An 18,411-nucleotide genomic window follows, 5' to 3' on the forward strand; every position below is an offset into this window, starting at 1 on the left:
ACGAATTCTTAATATCCAACTCCATACCAGAATTTGCACAAAGCATCTACATCAACAATAACGTAACAAAAATTAAACCATTGTCTTATTTGCAAACCAAAGAAATCGTAATAGAAAATACGCGATTAAATAATGTATTACATGTAAGCTTAATACTACTATTTGTCATAATCATAATAGGATTAAGCTACAAATTGTTTAATCTAAGTAAAAGCAATAAGCCTAAAACCGACCCGCACATAGAAACACCTTCAGACGAAGACGAGGAATCCCCAGCAGGCACAGTTTTAGACGCACCCGAACTATATCAAAGGATAATCGCCTGAGGACAGGCTTAAATCTAACAATGGGGGAGTGACATATCTATAGTCCATGCTCCGCATACCCTTGTCTATGTCTATTACCCTGCACCCACAATACTATAAACAATACGACACCCTCAGCTTCGAACCCTCATAAACAATCTCACGCTCGAAATGGACCACGCGCAGACGATTGCAGGCAATGCAAACAAACACCCTAAACTGGAAGTTGAACATAAAACAATAGATGCCGCACTAGAATCCAGCCGCACCAGAATCACGCCACTCTTCAGAGATCAATTACGAATCGATTCTCAAGAATCACACCATCCTAGCTGACCAATCAGAGGCCCTATTCTCAGCCACCCCCAAGTAATGCAACACCGATCATACGCAGCGGAAGCCTTTCATCAAAAGCAGCCTTTCCCACATATCGATCGAGTCACGTACTCCATCTCCGAAGCCGAAGTCGAAGCCAACGCCTCCGAATCCAAATCCGAATCCCAAACCGAGCATCATAATATAAATAGTCTGCATCTAAGAAGCCAACTCAGTTCTGTTCAAGACAAACGTCAATCGCGACACCGTCGGAGAATTCAACCAAAGTTAATTCCGTTCAAGACTTCAGACCTCAGTCATCGTCGGGGAAATAACTAATCAATGTACGCTAAAGTTTAAGTGAAGAATAAAACCTTTTTTAAAACGTAAACTGAAGTGTCGCATATTTAATTATATATATATATATATATATATATATGTATATATTGTTGTTCTTGCTTGTTAAATATTGGTTTTTTGTTTCTTTTTCAACTCGTTTAACTAAGTATTCCATTTGCTTATTTAATGCTCAGTTTCAACAATAATTATCATCATATATAATGTATATATAGATTGGTTGGTTTTCCCTTTCTTTATAAATGATGTGGCATCCAATAAATTCGTTTTGTTGTTGTTATTTGTAATTGTTCTTGGTTTTTTGTTTTTTGTTTTTGTTTTTGAATTCCTTTTCCTTTAGCTAATGGTTCTATATATCATTCTGTTCTTGTTTTTTCTTGTGTTGCGTGTTTCTTTTGTTATACATATATATTCATGTTCAATGTTCATGTTCTTTTCACGTCATTCGATCATTGCTTGATCCTCTGCCTATTGGGATAACGCTTATTCTAATTGATTTTAAAGAAAACATTATCTCATAAGTAATATTTGACACAGACACCGGACTCAAGGTGCCGCTTTAGGTGGGAGCTTTGTGAAAATGCTTGCCGCACATCAGACAGCGAAATTTTTTCTGTCCACCACATTCATATCTAGGGAAACGTTGATATAGATAGATAGATATAGACATATGCATATGGTATGCCCGACACTCACCTGATATGTCGTTGCAAGGAGCTGGCGTCCTTGAAGCTCTTCAGGCAATTGAATCTCGGGCACTGATACCGTCCGTCCGGGTTGATGAACGTGAACAGATCGGAGAACTTCAGCTCGTACCAGTAGTCGCGGATCAGGGAGTGCGCCAAAGTGCCAGTCGGCGGCGGGGTCTGGCTCGAGTTGGATGCGTAGCTGCTTGGAGCTTTAAAGGAGGATGTTTAAGCAAATATATAGAAGGAGAAGAAAGAGAGAGATATATATCTTATGAGTCTGGGGCGTTCTGCTTACACAACTACAGAGGAAATTCGTATATTTCGATAAATTCGTATTTATTTTGAAAAATTAACAAGAGTTTCAGTAAAGTTTTTGGTTTTTTTTTTTAAGTTTAGAAAAATATTTTGCAAGAAAGTTAAGTTTTGTATAAGTTTTCAGTATAAACAATAATATGAATAATAACGAGGTGGAACGTTGTGAGTTGCTGCGGACACCGCAACTCTACAGTTATACCCGATACTAAGTCAGTATGGCTCTCTCCGGCAGACGCCGCTAATATTAAACGACACGACAAAGAGTGCGTGCGAGAGAGACAGAAAATCAGTCTGAGCGTGACGTCGGGGGCTGCGTAGCCACTGCAAATTGATTTGTTCCTTTTGGCTACAAAAATGATCCGATCTGATCCAGATTCAGCAATCTGATAGATATGGTCATTATCTATGATTCTGCGAATTTTAGTTTTCTCGAATGTGCAATATTGTGGATGCAACAGATTTTCGTCCTTTGCGGGGGCGGAAGGGGGTGTGGCGAAATTTGGACACGAAACGGTCAAGGTCCGATATCACAGGCTCTTATAGGTTCTGAGATCCTTGAACTCATATTTTGCAATTGGCAAAACCGACTATGAAACCTGTGTGTTAGAGAGAGACAGAGCGAGAAAGAATGAAATTGTTTTCTTGATTCTGGCTATAATAATTATACGATCTGGTTGAGATTTTACACTCTAGAACATATAGTCATCCTCTACGATTCTGCGTTTTTGGTTTTATCGTATCTTTAAAAATGTAGATGCCACAGATTTTCGTCCTTTGTGGGGGCGGAAGTGGGCGGGGCAAAGTTTTGAAATATTTTTGTAGCAGTGACATATCACAGATGTCTGGATCCAAAACATCGTTGCTCTAGCTCTTATAGTCTTTGAGCACTAGGCGCTGAAGGGGACGGACGGACGGACGGACGGACGGACGGACGGACGGACGGACGGACGGACGGACGGACGGACAGACGGACAGACAGACAGGGCTCAATCGACTCGGCTATTGATGCTGATCAAGAATATATACTTTATGGGGTCGGAAACGATTCCTTCTGGACGTTACACACATCCACTTTTACCACAAATCTAATATACCCCAATACTCATTTTGAGTATCGGGTATAAAAAGTTTGTGATATTTACAGTTAGTGTGTGTTGCGGGGTGTTTGGTTGAATTTTAATATTTTGTATTTTGTGTGGGCGTGGGCGTGGCATGGTGGCATGGTGAAGCGTGAGCTAGCAGCATTGCAGATTGGCTTTTTTTATTTGATTGGTTGGTTGGTTGGTTTGAATGAGCGCTGTGGGATGATGCTTGTCTGAAGATGATCATGATAATGGTGCTTGATATGGGTCGGTCTGCAAAGAAACATGTTTAGTAAACTTGGCCAACAAGAGATAAATAGAGAGAGAGAGAGACGGAAAGAGAGGAGAGTAGAGTGGAGTGGGGGAATGATGCAGCGACAGATCCCTAGTCATTGAAACGATTTCTTTTTCAATACTATTTTATTCGAGTTACAAAAATATTCATATAAAAATACTTAGTTACGGCTCTCGAGTATAAAAATATATATAAATATCTATATATATGTGGTTAAGTGGCTTACATCACTAGCTATATATCGTTTCGGTTTCTATACTCTGGTTTGGTCACAAATTCGTTTCACATTTTTTTGCTTTTTGTTTTTTTTTTTAAAGGTTCACAAAATATATATCTTTGTATATATGTATATAGTATGCATGTGTATTTAACTGTAGAGTTGGGCTTTAATTTTGTTTTTGGCTGCTTTGTAAATATATATTTGAACTATTTGTGTGTGTGTGTGTTTGATGTTGTTCAGTTATGTTTAGTTTTTGTTTAGTTAAGTTGCAATTTTACTGTTGGTTACGATTCATTTGTCTTTTGTTTGAGATCCTTCTTGTCTATAGGTAATCCATAACCCTAGCTAGCAAAGGAACTTAGATCGTCTACGAACTATCATCTACAAAGTTTTGTTAGTCAGTTAATTTTCTGAAATTTCGCTGTTTTGGCATTGCCGCTTACTAAGGACTAGGACTATGTATCGAAAAATGTTTCGTTCACTTTTGTTTCGTTCTTTCTTAGGAATGCAAAGTGGGTTGGCAACCCAGCCCCCCCCCCCCCCCTTCCCCTTCCCCACCCACCCGACTACTCTCAGTAGTGTTGTGTTTCTCTCCCTGACTTAGTTTTGTTCACGTTTTGGTTTCGGTTTTGTGTGGACTTTGGCTTACTTGGCTAACAACTTAAGTTAACTTAAAGGAAATGAGAGACAGACAAGCTGAAGTTAGAAGCATAAGTTAGTGGTGGCTGAAAAAATCCGTGCTTAACTTAATCTAAATTACGAATGTTTATGAGATCCGAACGCGACTGCAATGATATCAGGAATTGGGCAAAACAAACTGAAATCCCGAATAGAAACCCCGCCCGAAACTGTCCCTTGAGGGCCATTCTGAGCAGTGGATCATTGCAGTCGGTCCTGGCTAGTTCGCGCTTGAAACTTAGGGTATAATACTAATGGTATTTGCATGTGCAAATGGCGTAAAAACTAAACCTCAACGAAAGCGGAAGGTTTTGGCGGACTGGCGCGTGTAGCATAGCCCCTTTATGCGGTGGCCTCCCACTTGGTCTGAATGCCGGAGGCCTGCATCTGGAAGGCCAGCGGCAGGAAGTCCTTCTTCACCTTGGCAAAATGGGTCTTGATGTGCTTGGTGAGGTTGTCGCTCCGCTTGGCCGCATAGTTGCAGCTGGGACACTGGAAGATCGGCCGCTCGGTCGTGAAGCGGCACTCGAATCGACGATGGCGGCTGAGACTCTTGCGGGTCTTGTAGGATTTGCCGCACTGGTCGCAGGCGTGCTGGTACCAGGTCAGGACGAAATCTGTAAATGTAATTGGGTGTGCATGACAGAGAGAGGTGGGAGAGACAGAGATAGAGGGGGAGCCAGAGGGGACGTTGGTGGGGAGCAGGGACACGCACAGAGGAGTGGGTGGAAGTGAGTGAGTGGGTGGGTGGAAGTGATTGAGTTCGTGAGTTGAGTCGCATGTTTCACAATGATTCGTTGTTTATTGATTCCTGAATATATTCTAAATTATTAGCAGATAATCGTGATTGACTGACTGTATTATCTGTCTGAGTGGCTGATATTTTCTGCGTTTCTTAATTTTTTTTTTTTTGAGCAAGTCAAGTTTGTTAATCTACAAATAAAATATCAGGAAAAAAAAAAACAAAAAACAATTAATATAAATTCATAAATATAAAATGACTTAAAAACATCTCAAGCATTCCAAAAGAAAGTTTATTAACTATTTAGACGGGGAAAAAAACGAAAAGGAAAACGAAAAATGTATGCATACATATACATATATATATAAAACACATTTATATAGCTTAAAACTATAAAAAGATCATCCCAGCAATAGATATGACATAGACATACGTATATGTGTATGTATATGTTATGTATGTAGATGATATAAGAACCCAGATGGAACCTTCTTAAGTATTAGAATAAGTCTGTGTAAGAAAAAACATCAAGTGTTAAATAATTTATTTTTGTTTAATATTTCATCGAAAGACACACAAATACATTATCAAATGGAGATGTAGATCTAGGTGTAATTTTAAAGATAGAAATTGGAAGTTAGAAAAACGCTCGGCAGAACAAAAAGCGCATAAAGGACACTCACACGCAACACACACAACAGAGACGCCACAGAAAGCAGACACATGAGAGAACCCAAGCAAGAGAGTGAGAGCAAGAGAGAGAGAAATAGACAGATACACGAGGTATGTTTGGGAGCATGCTTACAGGGTACAATACAATGCGAAACAGAACTAGAGATTCAGTTTTATATGGATAGGATATAGAATTCCTTCTAGTTCCGTTTCGCACAGTACCGGGGGGGTGTTTGTGTGTGTGTGTTTTTTTAGGTAGTTGGAACCCAGACAAAAAACAGTTCGAGGCGAGAGTTTTACACAGAACAAAGATATATGTATATATATATCGTGGAATATATATTAAAAAAGATAGTAGATATAGTAGATAATACTGTAAGTGACAGACTTTTGTTTTCTTTGCGCTTCGATCGCTGCAGTAGACGGACGTCCCCAGACAGAGATGCCTTCTGGCCGCCGCCGCCTCACAGATAGTAGTATTTGAGTAGTAGGTAGTGGTTTTTTTGGAGTAGTAGTAGATGTAGAGTAGTGGAGTGGTAGTACAACAGTTTTTGTAGAGACATCTAAAAGAAATTTAGTAATAAAATAGGTTAGTGAAAATTCGCACAACAATCGCCAGAAAACGAAAGAAAACTGAGCGGTAGGGGAATGTGAACAGAATGTGGAACCAAAAACAAAAGCATTGTGGAGCAGGAGGAATGAACAAAAGATGGAAATGATGATGATGATAGGGGGGAGAGAAAAATAGAAGAGAAAAATGCCTAAAAAGGGAACAATAAACATCCCGTTTGGCTGTAATTAAATACATACATGTAATATATTTCTGTGGTTCTTTAGTTTGTTTTTTGTTAAAAAATATAATTTTTTTTTTATTTCGTTTGGACTTTGGATAAATTAGGCATTAAGTGTAGAAGTAAAAGTAAAGTGTAAAAATAACTTAACTAGTCGTACAATTTGGTGGCATATCATTTGGAATAGGTGCATTAAAATTACAAAATACACCCCCGCACCGTCCTCTTCTTCTTTTGCGAGAGGACAGGGGGGGAGCTGGGTTCGTTGGTTGAGTATTTTGGAGTTGTTTTTCTTTTTTGGATTCAATCAAACTGGAATTACTCAACTTGTAGTAAGAAGATTTGATTCCTGTCTCGTTTTTGGTTTCGTCCTTTCTCTTACGTGACTAACAAATATTTCGATACATATACATACAAACATACATGTATCCCATTCCATCCTATCGCTGGATGTGGGCGGGCGTATAGGAAATCCTTATATAAATACAAATTCGTGACGGTTCAAGTTCGTTTCGGTTATAGGAAAGATTTGATTATCGATTTCCAATTTTCAATTTTCGATTTTCGAGATGGCGTGTTTCAACATTGTAATAAGAGAATTGTAAGACACATTTCGCTTGCGACAAAAGAATACATAGTCTACATAAATTAAAATGGATCTTCGAAAGAGGTTCGTCTTTGAAGATCGGAATGTCTGGAATGTCTGGCTGAGATTCACACAAGCTTACATGGTAGGGGGACATACGAGTTACAAATCAAGTTAAAATACATTTAAATATACATTTATAGCCTACAAATATGGCGAGCTGACTCTTTGACAAAATTAGATGAGAAGTTTCGAGATTCGAGTTTCAATAAATTAAGTATAGTAGACAGGGGGGTGGGGGGACAGAACATATGACTTTGGTTGCTCTGATAGGCGATCTCCTTTTAATTGTTGTTATAAGCAATGGCATGGTGTTCATCAATCGCTCCTTGAGCAACGAGTTCGAGATGATCTGCAGGCCCAGCTTCATGTTCCAATCCTCGCTCATCAGGTGCTGCACCTTGCTGGGGGTAACCGGTTCCGGCTTGATGTTCAACTCTGTTGCAGATCCCCCCACGGCGCCTTCTGCCGCCTGCTCGCCTGCTCCTCCTCCGACATCGTTGTTGTTCTTGGCTGCCGCTTCAGCGGCTGCGGCTGCAGCTGCAGCAGCGGCGGCGGCTGCGGCCGCCTGCTCTTCGACCACGGCAGCAGCTGCCGAGATGGCCGTAATGACTCCAGTCAGCCCGTAGGTCGGTATCGACACCATGTGTGGCGGCAGTGGTGAAGTGCAACGCCGGACAAATTCTCGTTCTCGTAGTTCTCCTTGCGCAGCGATAGGTTCTCGGGATTGGGGCTCTCGCAGTCGTTGAGCGAGCCCACGCTGCCCACACTCGCACCGCAGTCGCCGCCCATGTGAAGGCCCAGATTTCCGGCCTTCAGGTCCATGACACTTCCGCTCGTGCTGTCGCGACCGCTCGAGGTGCGCGACCAGCTGCCTGTCGTCAGCTGTGCGATGGCCGGCGGTATGCCGTGCTTTGAGACCAGATGCCGCACCATGTGGTACTTGCGGCGGAAACGGGAGCTGCAGAATTTACAGTTGAAGCGCGGCGGAATGCCGATGCACTCGTCGCGCATGTGCCGCTGCAGGTGACGCTTGCGCAAATAGCTCTTGTTGGAAGCGCTCCCTGTTATTGTCCGAGTCCTGGTCCACGTCATCGCTGCCGAACACACTGTGCTTGAAGTCGTAACTCAGGTTTGAGGTCGAACAGATCAATCAGATGAAAGGAGATCCCGTGGTTGGTTGGTTCATTGGTTCATTGGTTAGTGGGTGGTGATCGTGGGTGGTGATCGTGTGTGGAGGATGTGTGATTTTTGGAGGATTAGGTGTTCGGTGATTGATTGGGTTAGTGATTATGGTCAATTTTCATTGATTTGCTATTTGTGATGGGAGGATTCGATTCGATTCGATTGATATTTTTGTGGTTTTTTTTTAGTTTATTTTAGTTTATTTTTTTTTTTTGGTTGTATGAAATGAAAGTGAAAAGAAAACGAAAAGAAACGTGTGAAAAATCATAAACAAAGGTCCAGATTAGGCTTAGTCTGAAACTCCATTTGCTGCAAATGTTGCTCGTAATTTTAGCTTAAACTAAACTTAATCATCAATCGTTCAGTTCATTCGTTCATTTCTGCGGTCTGAGAAGTTGAAGGAAAACTAATGCAAATCATACATTGTTCGGTTAAATTCAAATGTCTAATCAAGTTTACATAAGTGGTTGTAACAAAGGACTACAGAGAGAGGACTACTCTCCATCAAAGACAAATAAACAAATTACAACAACTTAGTAGATAATACAAATAAAATAATTAAGAAATTCTCTAAGAATTTTGTTTAATTTAACAATACTAAACTATAATATATAGATGTAAAAAAAAAGAAAAACTATACATTAAAACAGATTTCTTTATGTAGGTATATTTTGGTTTCCTCCAAGGGAGGCTCTGGACATCACTGGCTCTAAAAATACATAAACTTTCATGGAATAGATGGTAGGCATATATTTGAAAACAACAACAATCAACTTTTTCGTTTCAATAAATATTTGTACACATATATTTAACTTCAGATTTGTTTGACTAAGCGCAGACACAGACTTCGGGCTCTCTCGCCAGGGCGGGTGGTACACAGTCCAGAGAGATTGAACAACATTTCTTAACTATATAACAGCCGGATTTGACCTCGATCTCTTTCGGAATTATATTCCCCACATCCTAGAGCCTAGACCTTCTTCAGCTGGTGGATTTTTTCCTGCTTGGATTTCTTTACAAACTTGTAGGTGCCGTTGTTCTCGTTCAGAAACAGCTCCAATGACGAGGAAGCTCCTTCGTCTTCGTCTTCGCTGGAACTGGAACCGGAGCTGGAGCTAGACTCCAGGAGCGCGTTCAATTTCGAGCCTTTGTTGTACTTCTTTTTTTTGGACTTGATCGGTTTGGGCTTCTCCTTGGGCTTGGATGTACTGCCGCTGCCACTGCCGCTGCCGTCGCCATCGTCGTCGCACAGCTGCTGCATGACCTCCTCAAGGTCAAAGGCATCCTTCTTGGCATCTGCGGCAGCATCGTTCTCCTCGTCGGAGTAGTCCACACCAATGGGTAGGTTCTGGTTGAAGTCGCCCGACTTGTTGTGGCCGTCGATCACGATCTGCTTGTAGCCGCTGATCTTGATGCCGTAGCGGGGCATGTACTCCTGGAAGAAGTCCTGCAGCTTCGGGGGCGGCACGTTGCCGTAGTAGCCGGCAAACGAGGGCACCTGCTTGGTGAGTATCTTGGCCACCGACTCGTACGGATTCACGATCTTGTCCGTCTTGGCCACCAGCTGCTGCTCCACGGTGGTCTCCAGGATGGCGGCCGGCCGGCCCCCGCGTTTGGCCACCGGCCTGTTCGAGGCATTGGCGTGTTCCTGCAGCAAAGCCACGTCGGAATGGTAGCTCAGCTCCGTGCGGAGGCGGCAGCGTGCCATCTGCAGGGGCGACAGATAGGAGTTGAAAGAGAAGCAGAGGTCCTTCTGCTGCTGCTTCTGTTGCGGTGTGGGTGTCTCCTTTTTCTCTTGCGGTTGCAGGTTTCTTATGTGGCGGATCTTTTTCGGCACACCCATTACGAAGTTGGGATTCTGGAAGACCAAGACTATAGAGCTCTTGGGCAGATCCTGCAGGTCGTGGTCCAGCACACGCACAAAGCCGTGGTTCAACAGCTGCTTCGTGAACTGGAGGACGCTGTTGCAACGGAACAGGGACCGAGATCCCATCAAATGCTCCTGCAGCGCCACATACTCGAGCAGCAGGTGCTTGCCCTTCTTCGACCAATTGAGGAAGTCAATGCGGCGGCTGTTGGTGGCCAGATACAGCTTCTGGACAAACGAGTAGGCAGCAAGTCGGCGACGCAAGATGCGTCTCGTCACGCGGGACTTCTGCTGTCGCATTCCGGCCGTCCTCTTTTCCTTCAACTTTCCTCCGGCCCGCTTCTTCAACAGCTTCTTTTTCATCTTCTGGCGGACTCTAGTGAGGATTACCTCATCGTCGGCGATAGTTCCCGGCTTTGGGACAATCTCCACCTCCGGGACATCGTCCAGCGCATTCGCACCGTCTTCATCATCGAGGGTGTCCAGAAACTGCCGCAGCTCCTGATCGTGGGCACCTTCGGCCAGCACGATGCCGGGGGTGGGAGGCTCTCCGTGGAGTATCTTCTGCCAGTCGTCCGTGTCGTAGGTGCCACTTCCCGCGTCACGAGCCTCGTCCAGTGCAGCCTGTTCTCCGATGCGCGGAGAATTTTGACTACCGGACATTGCGTTTTGTTCCTTTTTTTTTTTGTTTTTTGATTACAAATTTATTCCTGGACTTTGATTTTGTCGGCTTGCCGGCACGAAAATAATTGTACACTTTGACGTCAAATGGCAGGAGAAAGCTGCCATACTTTCCAAAGTTAAAGCATCAGTGTTGCAAAACGTTTCTGGTATTTTTAATTTCTCCTTCAAGTGCTGTAGAATTTTGTTGAATTTGATCGTGATATGTCATTAAATTCATAGAAATAAACTTTAACCCTGCAGAGGAGGTGGGGGGGGGGGGGGGCCCTCTATAAATGCAAATTTCCAAAGACACAAAGAATATCAAATACCAAACAAAACTCGAATTTCATTCCATTTGAATGCATTTCATGTATTGTTTGCAATAAATCTATTGTTCCGCAACCCCCCAGTCAGGTAGACCAGTCAGGTAGAAAATTAATTCATCAATCTTATAAAACTATGTGGGCATGGCTAAATGTTCTATCTAGCTAGTAATATTCGACGGATGATAAAAATCAAGGAATATGAATAATTCGTAGGTATATTCTGAAAATGAGACCGTATATTTCGTTATTTATTTAAATTGGTAATAACCGGTTGACAATAATGATTACAGGCAACACTAATTTTTATACCCTAGGGAAAAAGATGTTAAAGACTCCGTAGGTATCAGGATCGAGATGAATACATACAAGATACTAATAATGTACTTGAATATGTCCAAAGAATATCAATTTGAGAAAAGGTCTTCATAAATTACGTTTTATCTTCATATCAAATTAACGAAATAGGGTGTAGGCCTATACACGCATCATGTCTTCAAATACTAGCAGCATTGCGACTGTTTTTTTGTTGAACTATTTTGTTCAAACCTTGTTGTAGCCAATCTTGAAGAAAATGTATTCATCAACGGCATAAAATTATGTGGGCAGAACTAAAGGTTTTAGTTAGCCAGAATTATTCAACGGAATCTCTAAATTGAGCAATATGAACGACTATCCTCTTTCGTTTTTTTCTTTTGACCTATTTCGATAAAACATCTTTCTGTTTGACCTATTTCGTTAAAACCTTTGTTTAGACAAGATCCAAAAAAGCAAGTATTTAGAATAAGGCAGTTAAGTAAAAAATTGTTCTGGGCGGTTTTGGAGAGAAGCGATAGGTATCAGGGCTGGAGAAGAAAGAGACAGCGGCATCTATAGTGGATCCTGGGAAGCAGTGGCAGAGTTGCGTGGGAGAAAAGGAAACGGGCGAGGAAGAAAAAAAGGAAGTTTCCGGTGGAGAATAGTGGAGGCCGCACGTGCCCTGAAAGAAAAAAGGGAACAAAATTGGTGATCGTGGAGACGACGATCCCACCAAGACATCAGCGGCAGGCATCAACATCAGCGGAAGCGGCCGGAAAACTGGTGCGAGAACCGTCAGCGGAGCACCGACTGGAGACACATTTCTGTCCCCACACACCAACCCCCAATAATGTTCAAGAAGATAAATAAGAAAATATAATGGATATAAAATGAAAATTTGAAAAGAGTCATGAGTGAATAGAAAACGGTAGTTGGGTGGGACGAGAGCGAGAAGAAGAGCGGTACCCTGAATATTAAAAGGGAGCGAATTCAAAAGGTGGCGCTCATGGAAGGGTGGGAACCTGCTAGGGATAACGAAACCAACTATCCCCGCTGACGAAAGTGCCAACGAGGACAAGTCTGCCCTATAAATTAGATTTGTTTTTTTTGTATGTTTTTTGTTTGTTTTTGTTTTGTTCAATCCGTCCCCTGGCTTATCGGGTTGGAAGCACCCCTGACTTCCCCGTGAGCTAGCTAGGAACGATAGGCCAGGGTGGCAAAGAGGCGGATCATAGCAAATGGCGCCCAAGGGTAATAGAAGGGATCGATTTTAAGCGCGAGTCTTAAAGACCCGGTGTAAAATGGAACCCTGGTAGAACGAAACTCAGCCGGTCCGCGAGTCCGGGTCCGGGTTATGTCCAGAGGCATTAACGTCGTTGTCCGATTCTGGGGGATCCACGGTGATCTGAGGGAGGAAACAGCAAAAGGAGTTGGCACTCAGAAAAAGTAAGCGAAGGTAAATAGAAAGGGGAAAAGAAGGGGGTCCGCTCACCTGCAAAACAATTAATGCAGTTGTCTCTCGTCCCACCAAACAAATTAAAGGTGAATTTTTGTCTGAAGCAGTTTGGGAATTATATGTTTTTTTTGTTAGTGATTTAGCAGACTATTGGAAAGCCGAAGCAAGAAAACCCAAAGGGAAATCATTTTTTTTTGAGGACTGACGATCCTCGCTAGCATTGTTTGGAAGCAATTTTAGAAGTAGGCATTAGGCAAGTCATCGGAAAAAGAGTTTTTGTTTGGGAGAGGAAGTATTTAGTTATTTAGTGTTGCATTTAATTAGGCGATTAATTGTAGATGTAGGTGTTTATTTATTTGATTGAATCAGTTTGGATATTTAGATTTATCAATTTATTGATTTAAATTAACCGATTTATGTATTTAAATTTATTTATTTGGTTATCTAAACAGGGAATTTATTATTCGCTTATTTATTTATTGCACTATTTATTTATTTGTTTTCTCGTTACGATTGAAGGTATTGAGGATTAATTAGCCAGGAACTAGGTGTTTAGTGGAGTAGGGTAGTCAGATAATAAACAACCCAATTTATTTATCACCAAGACAGTTAAGTAAATAGGGAATAGACGAAGGAAAGGAGTACGTTAGGAAAATTGGTTGATGAGTGACTCGGAGATTTTTAAAGGGTCGGGAAAGACAAGGCGTAGCCCAGAGGCACAGCGCAGGTACCAGCCGTACAACACCGGGGCCGACGACTCGGTCCCAGGACGGTAAAGCCGGCAGTAGGCCAAAGGGCCGTCGCAAGTGGCGGAAAACGTACATGCGGGGTTGTACCAGGAGGACCCAGAGGCCGGAGCGGTAGGAGGTCAACAGCGAACCCGTAAGGACCTGGTGTTACCGTCCGAGTTAAGCTCAGCCGTGAACGCAGCCTTAGCCCAAGCACAGGAGACCTACCGAGCGTCGCTCGGGCAGCAAATGGAAGCGCTGAGATCGTCAATGCAAGCGGACATGCTAGAGTTCATGCGAGAGATCAACGCTGTGGTGGGTTCGTTAAAAGCGGAGCGAACGGCGAGTGATGCGAATGGAAGGAATGGGAGATCAAATGCAACCAGTCTGGGAGGAGGTCAACAGGAAGCTCCCGCGAACCAGCAAGCGCATCCAACGCACTTGTTCGTGGACAACCGAACATTGGAGGCCGATCAGAGGACCCAAGCCGATCAGAGACCCGTGGAGGAGTGGCTGTTTAACGGGATGGGCGCAAGAGCAAACCCTAACAGGAATCGACCGAGTTTCGGAGAGGCTAGGCAGGAGCAAGTGCAGATGCGAAGATGGGGACTTAGCTTCGACGGCGATCCAAAGGGGATGCCCGTGGCGGAATTCATATTCCGGGTGGAGCATCTACAGACGTCGTATCAGGTACCGTGGGCGGAGGTGTTGAAAGCCTTTCACACATTGGTCAGTGGCCACGCAAGGGATTGGTACTGGATGCATGTTCGGACGGCAGGAATGCCGGACTGGCCGAATCTGAGATATGGTCTCCAGCAGCAGTTTCAAGTTCGTCGGACAGAGTTCGAGCGAGAGCCAGAGCTCAGGGAACGCCGACAACACCACGGGGAGTCGGCGGACCAGTACATCCAGGAGATGTTGGTGTTGAGGTCGAGATTGCTGAATCCGTTCTCGGATTATGATCTAATAAAGATCATAAAGATCAATATTAGGGATGCAATTTCGAGGGTGATTTATCCAATGCAGATACCAAATCTCCAGAAGCTGCGAGAAGAGTGTGCGGACGCCGAGAAACTGCTGGCGACGCGATGGACAAGGAGCGGTCCAGACCATGGGGGTAGTAGGCGCAGGGAAGATCACAAAGTACATGAATTGGATGCGAACACTCACGACCCAGAGGAACATACCGAGGCATTGGATGCTGTCCATAGGACGAGGGAATCCGGAGTCGACCGCACCCAGCTGAAGTGCTGGAATTGCGCTCAGCCGGGTCACACCTATTTTGAGTGTGAGTCGGCCGTGCGTAACCTGTTCTGCTACAAGTGTGAGTCGGCCGTGCGTAACCTGTTCTGCTACAAGTGCTGGCCCGGGCTGGCCGGGGTCATCCTCCCTAAATGCCCTAAATGTCGGCCCGGAAACGCGAAAAGGAGCACGACGCAATTGGAGGAGTCGAGTACCACGTCGCCGCGAAGCAGCCAATAGAAAGGCCCTCCAACGTTAAATTAGATACCCCTAAGGAAAGAAGTAGCAATAAAAATATTTACACTACCATATATAAGGTTAACCAAGCGGTATTACCCGAAGCTAGATGGTCCGGGCGCAAGCCGATTGCCGCCGACAGCGGCAGTACGAACAGGCCAGGAATCGGATAATGGGGGACGAACTCGATGAAAGTATCCGAACGGGAGCAGTCAGAGCACAGCGGGCTCGGGACAGGTTTCAGGGGCGCAAGAGGAGGCGGCTCCAGGTGTGTGCTGCAGTCCATTTGGCAATTCGTCAGGATGACAGGCCATTCGCACGAGTGAAGTTGGGCCCGAGGACGCTGATGGGACTACTGGATACAGGGGCATCGGTGAGCCTTCTGGGGAAAGGTGGCCTGGAACTGATAGGAGAATTGGAGCTGAAACTTCAAGACATAAAGAAATTCTCAGTACAAACAGCGGGCGGCACTCCTCATAAAATACTGGGACATGTGTCGACGGTGATGACGTATGGAGGCCAGAAGCAGACTATGGAGTTGTTCCTGTGTCCGTGTCCCTCGCTGAAACAACCGCTGTACCTAGGGGTCGATTTCTGGCGGAAGTTTGGTCTGGCTCCGCATATAGTAGGCCTAGAACGACACAAGGAATTAGCCGAAATTGATGCTGAGGTGCTGACTAGGAGTAGACCAACGGAACCGCACGAGTTGACGCACACGCAGCAGACACGTCTGGACCAGGTGAAGAACAACTTCAGGGCATTCGACACACATGGTTTGGGAAGAACGACGCTCGAAAGGCACGAAATTCAATTAATCGAGGGAGCCGTACCCGTAAAGGAGCGATTCTACCCGGTATCTCCCGCGGTGCAAGAGCTGTTGTTTGCCGAGGTGGACGAAATGTTGCGTCTCGGAGTCATCGAAACCAGCGAGAGCCCGTGGAGCAACCGCGTGACGCTGGTACGGAAGCCGGGAAAAAACCGATTGTGTCTGGATGCGCGGAAACTAAACAAATTAACCGTGAAGGATGCTTACCCGCTGCATAGCATTGAGTCAATTCTGAGCCGCGTAGAGGATACTGTGCATCGATTTAAAGCACGCATTTTGGCAGATAGAGCTGGAGCCTGAAAGTCGGACGTACACAGCATTCACGGTGCCGGGCAGACCACTCTATCAATTTAAATCGATGCCCTTCGGGTTGTGCAATGCAGCCCAACGGCTGTGTCGGTTGATGGATCGAGTAATTCCACAACGACTCCGAAGCCATGTCTTTGTATACTTAGACGATCTACTAGTTATTTCCCGGACGTTTGAGGAGCATATACACCTGTTAGAGGAAGTGGCCAAGTGTCTCGAGGAGGCAAACCTGACAATTGGAAGAAAAAAATCGAAATTCGGCTATAAATATTTAAAGTACATCGTAGGCGACGGCGCACTTAGGACAGATCCGGAGAAAGTACAGGCGATCACCCAAATACCAATGCCAAGGAACGTGAGAGAAATCCGGAGATTTTTGGGGATAGCTGGCTGGTATCGGCGGTTTATCCGAAATTTCTCGGCACTCTCGGCTCCTCTGACAGACTGTCTGAAAGGAAAAGGGCAATTTAAGCTGACGGAGGAGGCAGGAAAATCGTTCGAGGAGCTCAAAAAAGCACTTACCAGCGCCCCCGTGCTACATCGCCCAGACCTTAAGAAGCACTTCTTCATCCAGTGTAATGCGAGTCACGTGGGGATTGGAGCAGTTCTCTTCCAGAGGGATGATGAAGGAGCAGAGCACCCGATCGCATTCTTTTCGGCGAAGCTAAGAGGGGCACAGCTCAACTATAGCGTGCCAGAGAAGGAGTGTCTGGCGGCGGTAAGAGCCATAGAGAAGTGCCGTGCATACGTAGAACTGATGCCAATCACGCTGATAACAGATCACGCGAGTTTGCAGTGGCTCATGCGATTCAAAGCACTGGATGGGAGGCTAGCCAGGTGGTCGTTGGCTCTCCAGGCTTATGACTTCGAAATCGAGCACCGCAAAGGAAAGGAAAATATCGTCGCCGATACGCTGTCACGTCCCTTTGACGTTGACGCTATCGACTTCCTGGAGTTCGACACCACAGCCTTCGAGGATGAAGAATACCGAAGAAAAATCGAGTCGGTCCAGTGCGATGCGGATGAGTTCCCAGACCTGAAGGTGGAGGAAGGACTGCTGTTTAAGCGCACACAATTTGGCCGGCCGGAAATAGAGGAGTTTTCGTGGAAGCTATGGATCCCGGAAGCCCTGACGAGCACACTGATCCAACAGGCTCACGACAGCGATGTGGCAATGCATGGAGGAATCACGAGGACACAGGGACGGCTGCGACAGCTCTATTATTGGCCCCGGATGACCGTGCAGGTGAAGGCATATGTGGCTGATTGTGACACCTGCAAAGAAACAAAAAATTCAACACAGGTTCACCGTCCACTCATGGGGGCCGAAACCAGAACCGAGAGGCCGCCATACTTTGTGTTGTTTGGGCAGCACATGTTTATAGCGGCCGAGATTATAAATTGGCACGCAGACTGGGCGCCCTAAATGATGCACAAATGTCCCCCTTGGCGAGGAGTGACAAGATGGAAATAGTCCGAGATGAGGTCCGAGGAAACTCTCATGAAGCCTACAACAGAGCGAAGAACAGGTATAATCGAAAAGATCGAGAAATTAGGTACTCACCGGGTCAGGAAATATATAAGCGGAATTTCGTGTTGAGCAAATTTAAAAACAACATCAACGCAAAGTTCAGCCCAAAATACGTCAAGTGCCGAGTGATCCGGAGTATGGGCAACAGTCTGTACGAGCTGGAGACGTTGCAAGGCTCACGTATTGGGGTGTTTCACTCAAAGGATCTGAAGCAGTAGCCCAGGCATCTCAGTCGATGGAGCCAGAGACTCTCAATCTCAGGGTGTGGGCGATGGCCTACGTTTGGGGCCCCTTAATTAAAAAAGCTCGCCTGCTTGGCACTCCCGTTTCGGCGGAGTAATCCTGGAAACGGTAGTGTGGTGTTATGGGCGGTTTTGGAGAGAGCCGATAGGTATCAGGGCTGGAGAAGAAAGAGACAGCGGCATCTATAGTGGATCCTGGGAAGCAGTGGCAGAGTTGCGTGGGAGAAAAGGAAACGGGGCGAGGAAGAAAAAAAGGAAGTTTCCGGTGGAGAATAGTGGAGGCCGCACGTGCCCTGAAAGAAAAAAGGAAACAAAATTGGTGATCGTGAAGACGACGATCCCACCAAGACATCAGCGGCAGGCATCAACTTCAGCGGAAGCGGCGGACATCGGCAGCA

At 44.9% G+C, this 18,411-nt stretch overlaps 1 protein-coding gene, 2 long non-coding RNA genes and 1 pseudogene across 3 annotated transcripts; all 4 read right to left on the minus strand.

Annotated features, from left to right (window-relative positions):
* Positions 1 to 1,125: 1,125 nt before the first annotated feature.
* LOC117193735 lies at positions 1,126 to 4,100 on the minus strand. Its single transcript, XR_004474671.1, has 2 exons — positions 3,124 to 4,100; positions 1,126 to 1,875 (listed from the first exon to the last, which is right to left on the minus strand). It is a non-coding gene; the product is annotated as an uncharacterized LOC117193735 (long non-coding RNA).
* Positions 4,101 to 6,602: 2,502 nt separating this feature from the next.
* On the minus strand, positions 6,603 to 8,402 carry LOC117193728 (annotated as a pseudogene).
* Positions 8,403 to 9,262: 860 nt separating this feature from the next.
* On the minus strand, positions 9,263 to 10,822 carry LOC117192986. Its single transcript, XM_033397715.1, has one exon. It carries the CDS (start codon positions 10,820 to 10,822, stop codon positions 9,263 to 9,265), a length of 1,560 nt encoding a protein of 519 aa, XP_033253606.1.
* Positions 10,823 to 17,458: 6,636 nt separating this feature from the next.
* On the minus strand, positions 17,459 to 18,208 carry LOC117193732. Its single transcript, XR_004474668.1, has 3 exons — positions 17,805 to 18,208; positions 17,595 to 17,748; positions 17,459 to 17,515 (listed from the first exon to the last, which is right to left on the minus strand). It is a non-coding gene; the product is annotated as an uncharacterized LOC117193732 (long non-coding RNA).
* Between the last annotated feature and the right edge of the window lie 203 nt (positions 18,209 to 18,411).

This window comes from Drosophila miranda (genome assembly GCF_003369915.1).
Source record: "Drosophila miranda strain MSH22 chromosome Y unlocalized genomic scaffold, D.miranda_PacBio2.1 Contig_Y2_pilon, whole genome shotgun sequence".
Taxonomy (NCBI): domain Eukaryota; kingdom Metazoa; phylum Arthropoda; class Insecta; order Diptera; family Drosophilidae; genus Drosophila; species Drosophila miranda.

Bases quoted from the DNA above. Each gene is read 5' to 3' on its own strand.
- LOC117192986 (XM_033397715.1), bottom strand. From the start codon at position 10,822: ATGTCCGGTAGTCAAAATTCTCCGCGCATCGGAGAACAGGCTGCACTG.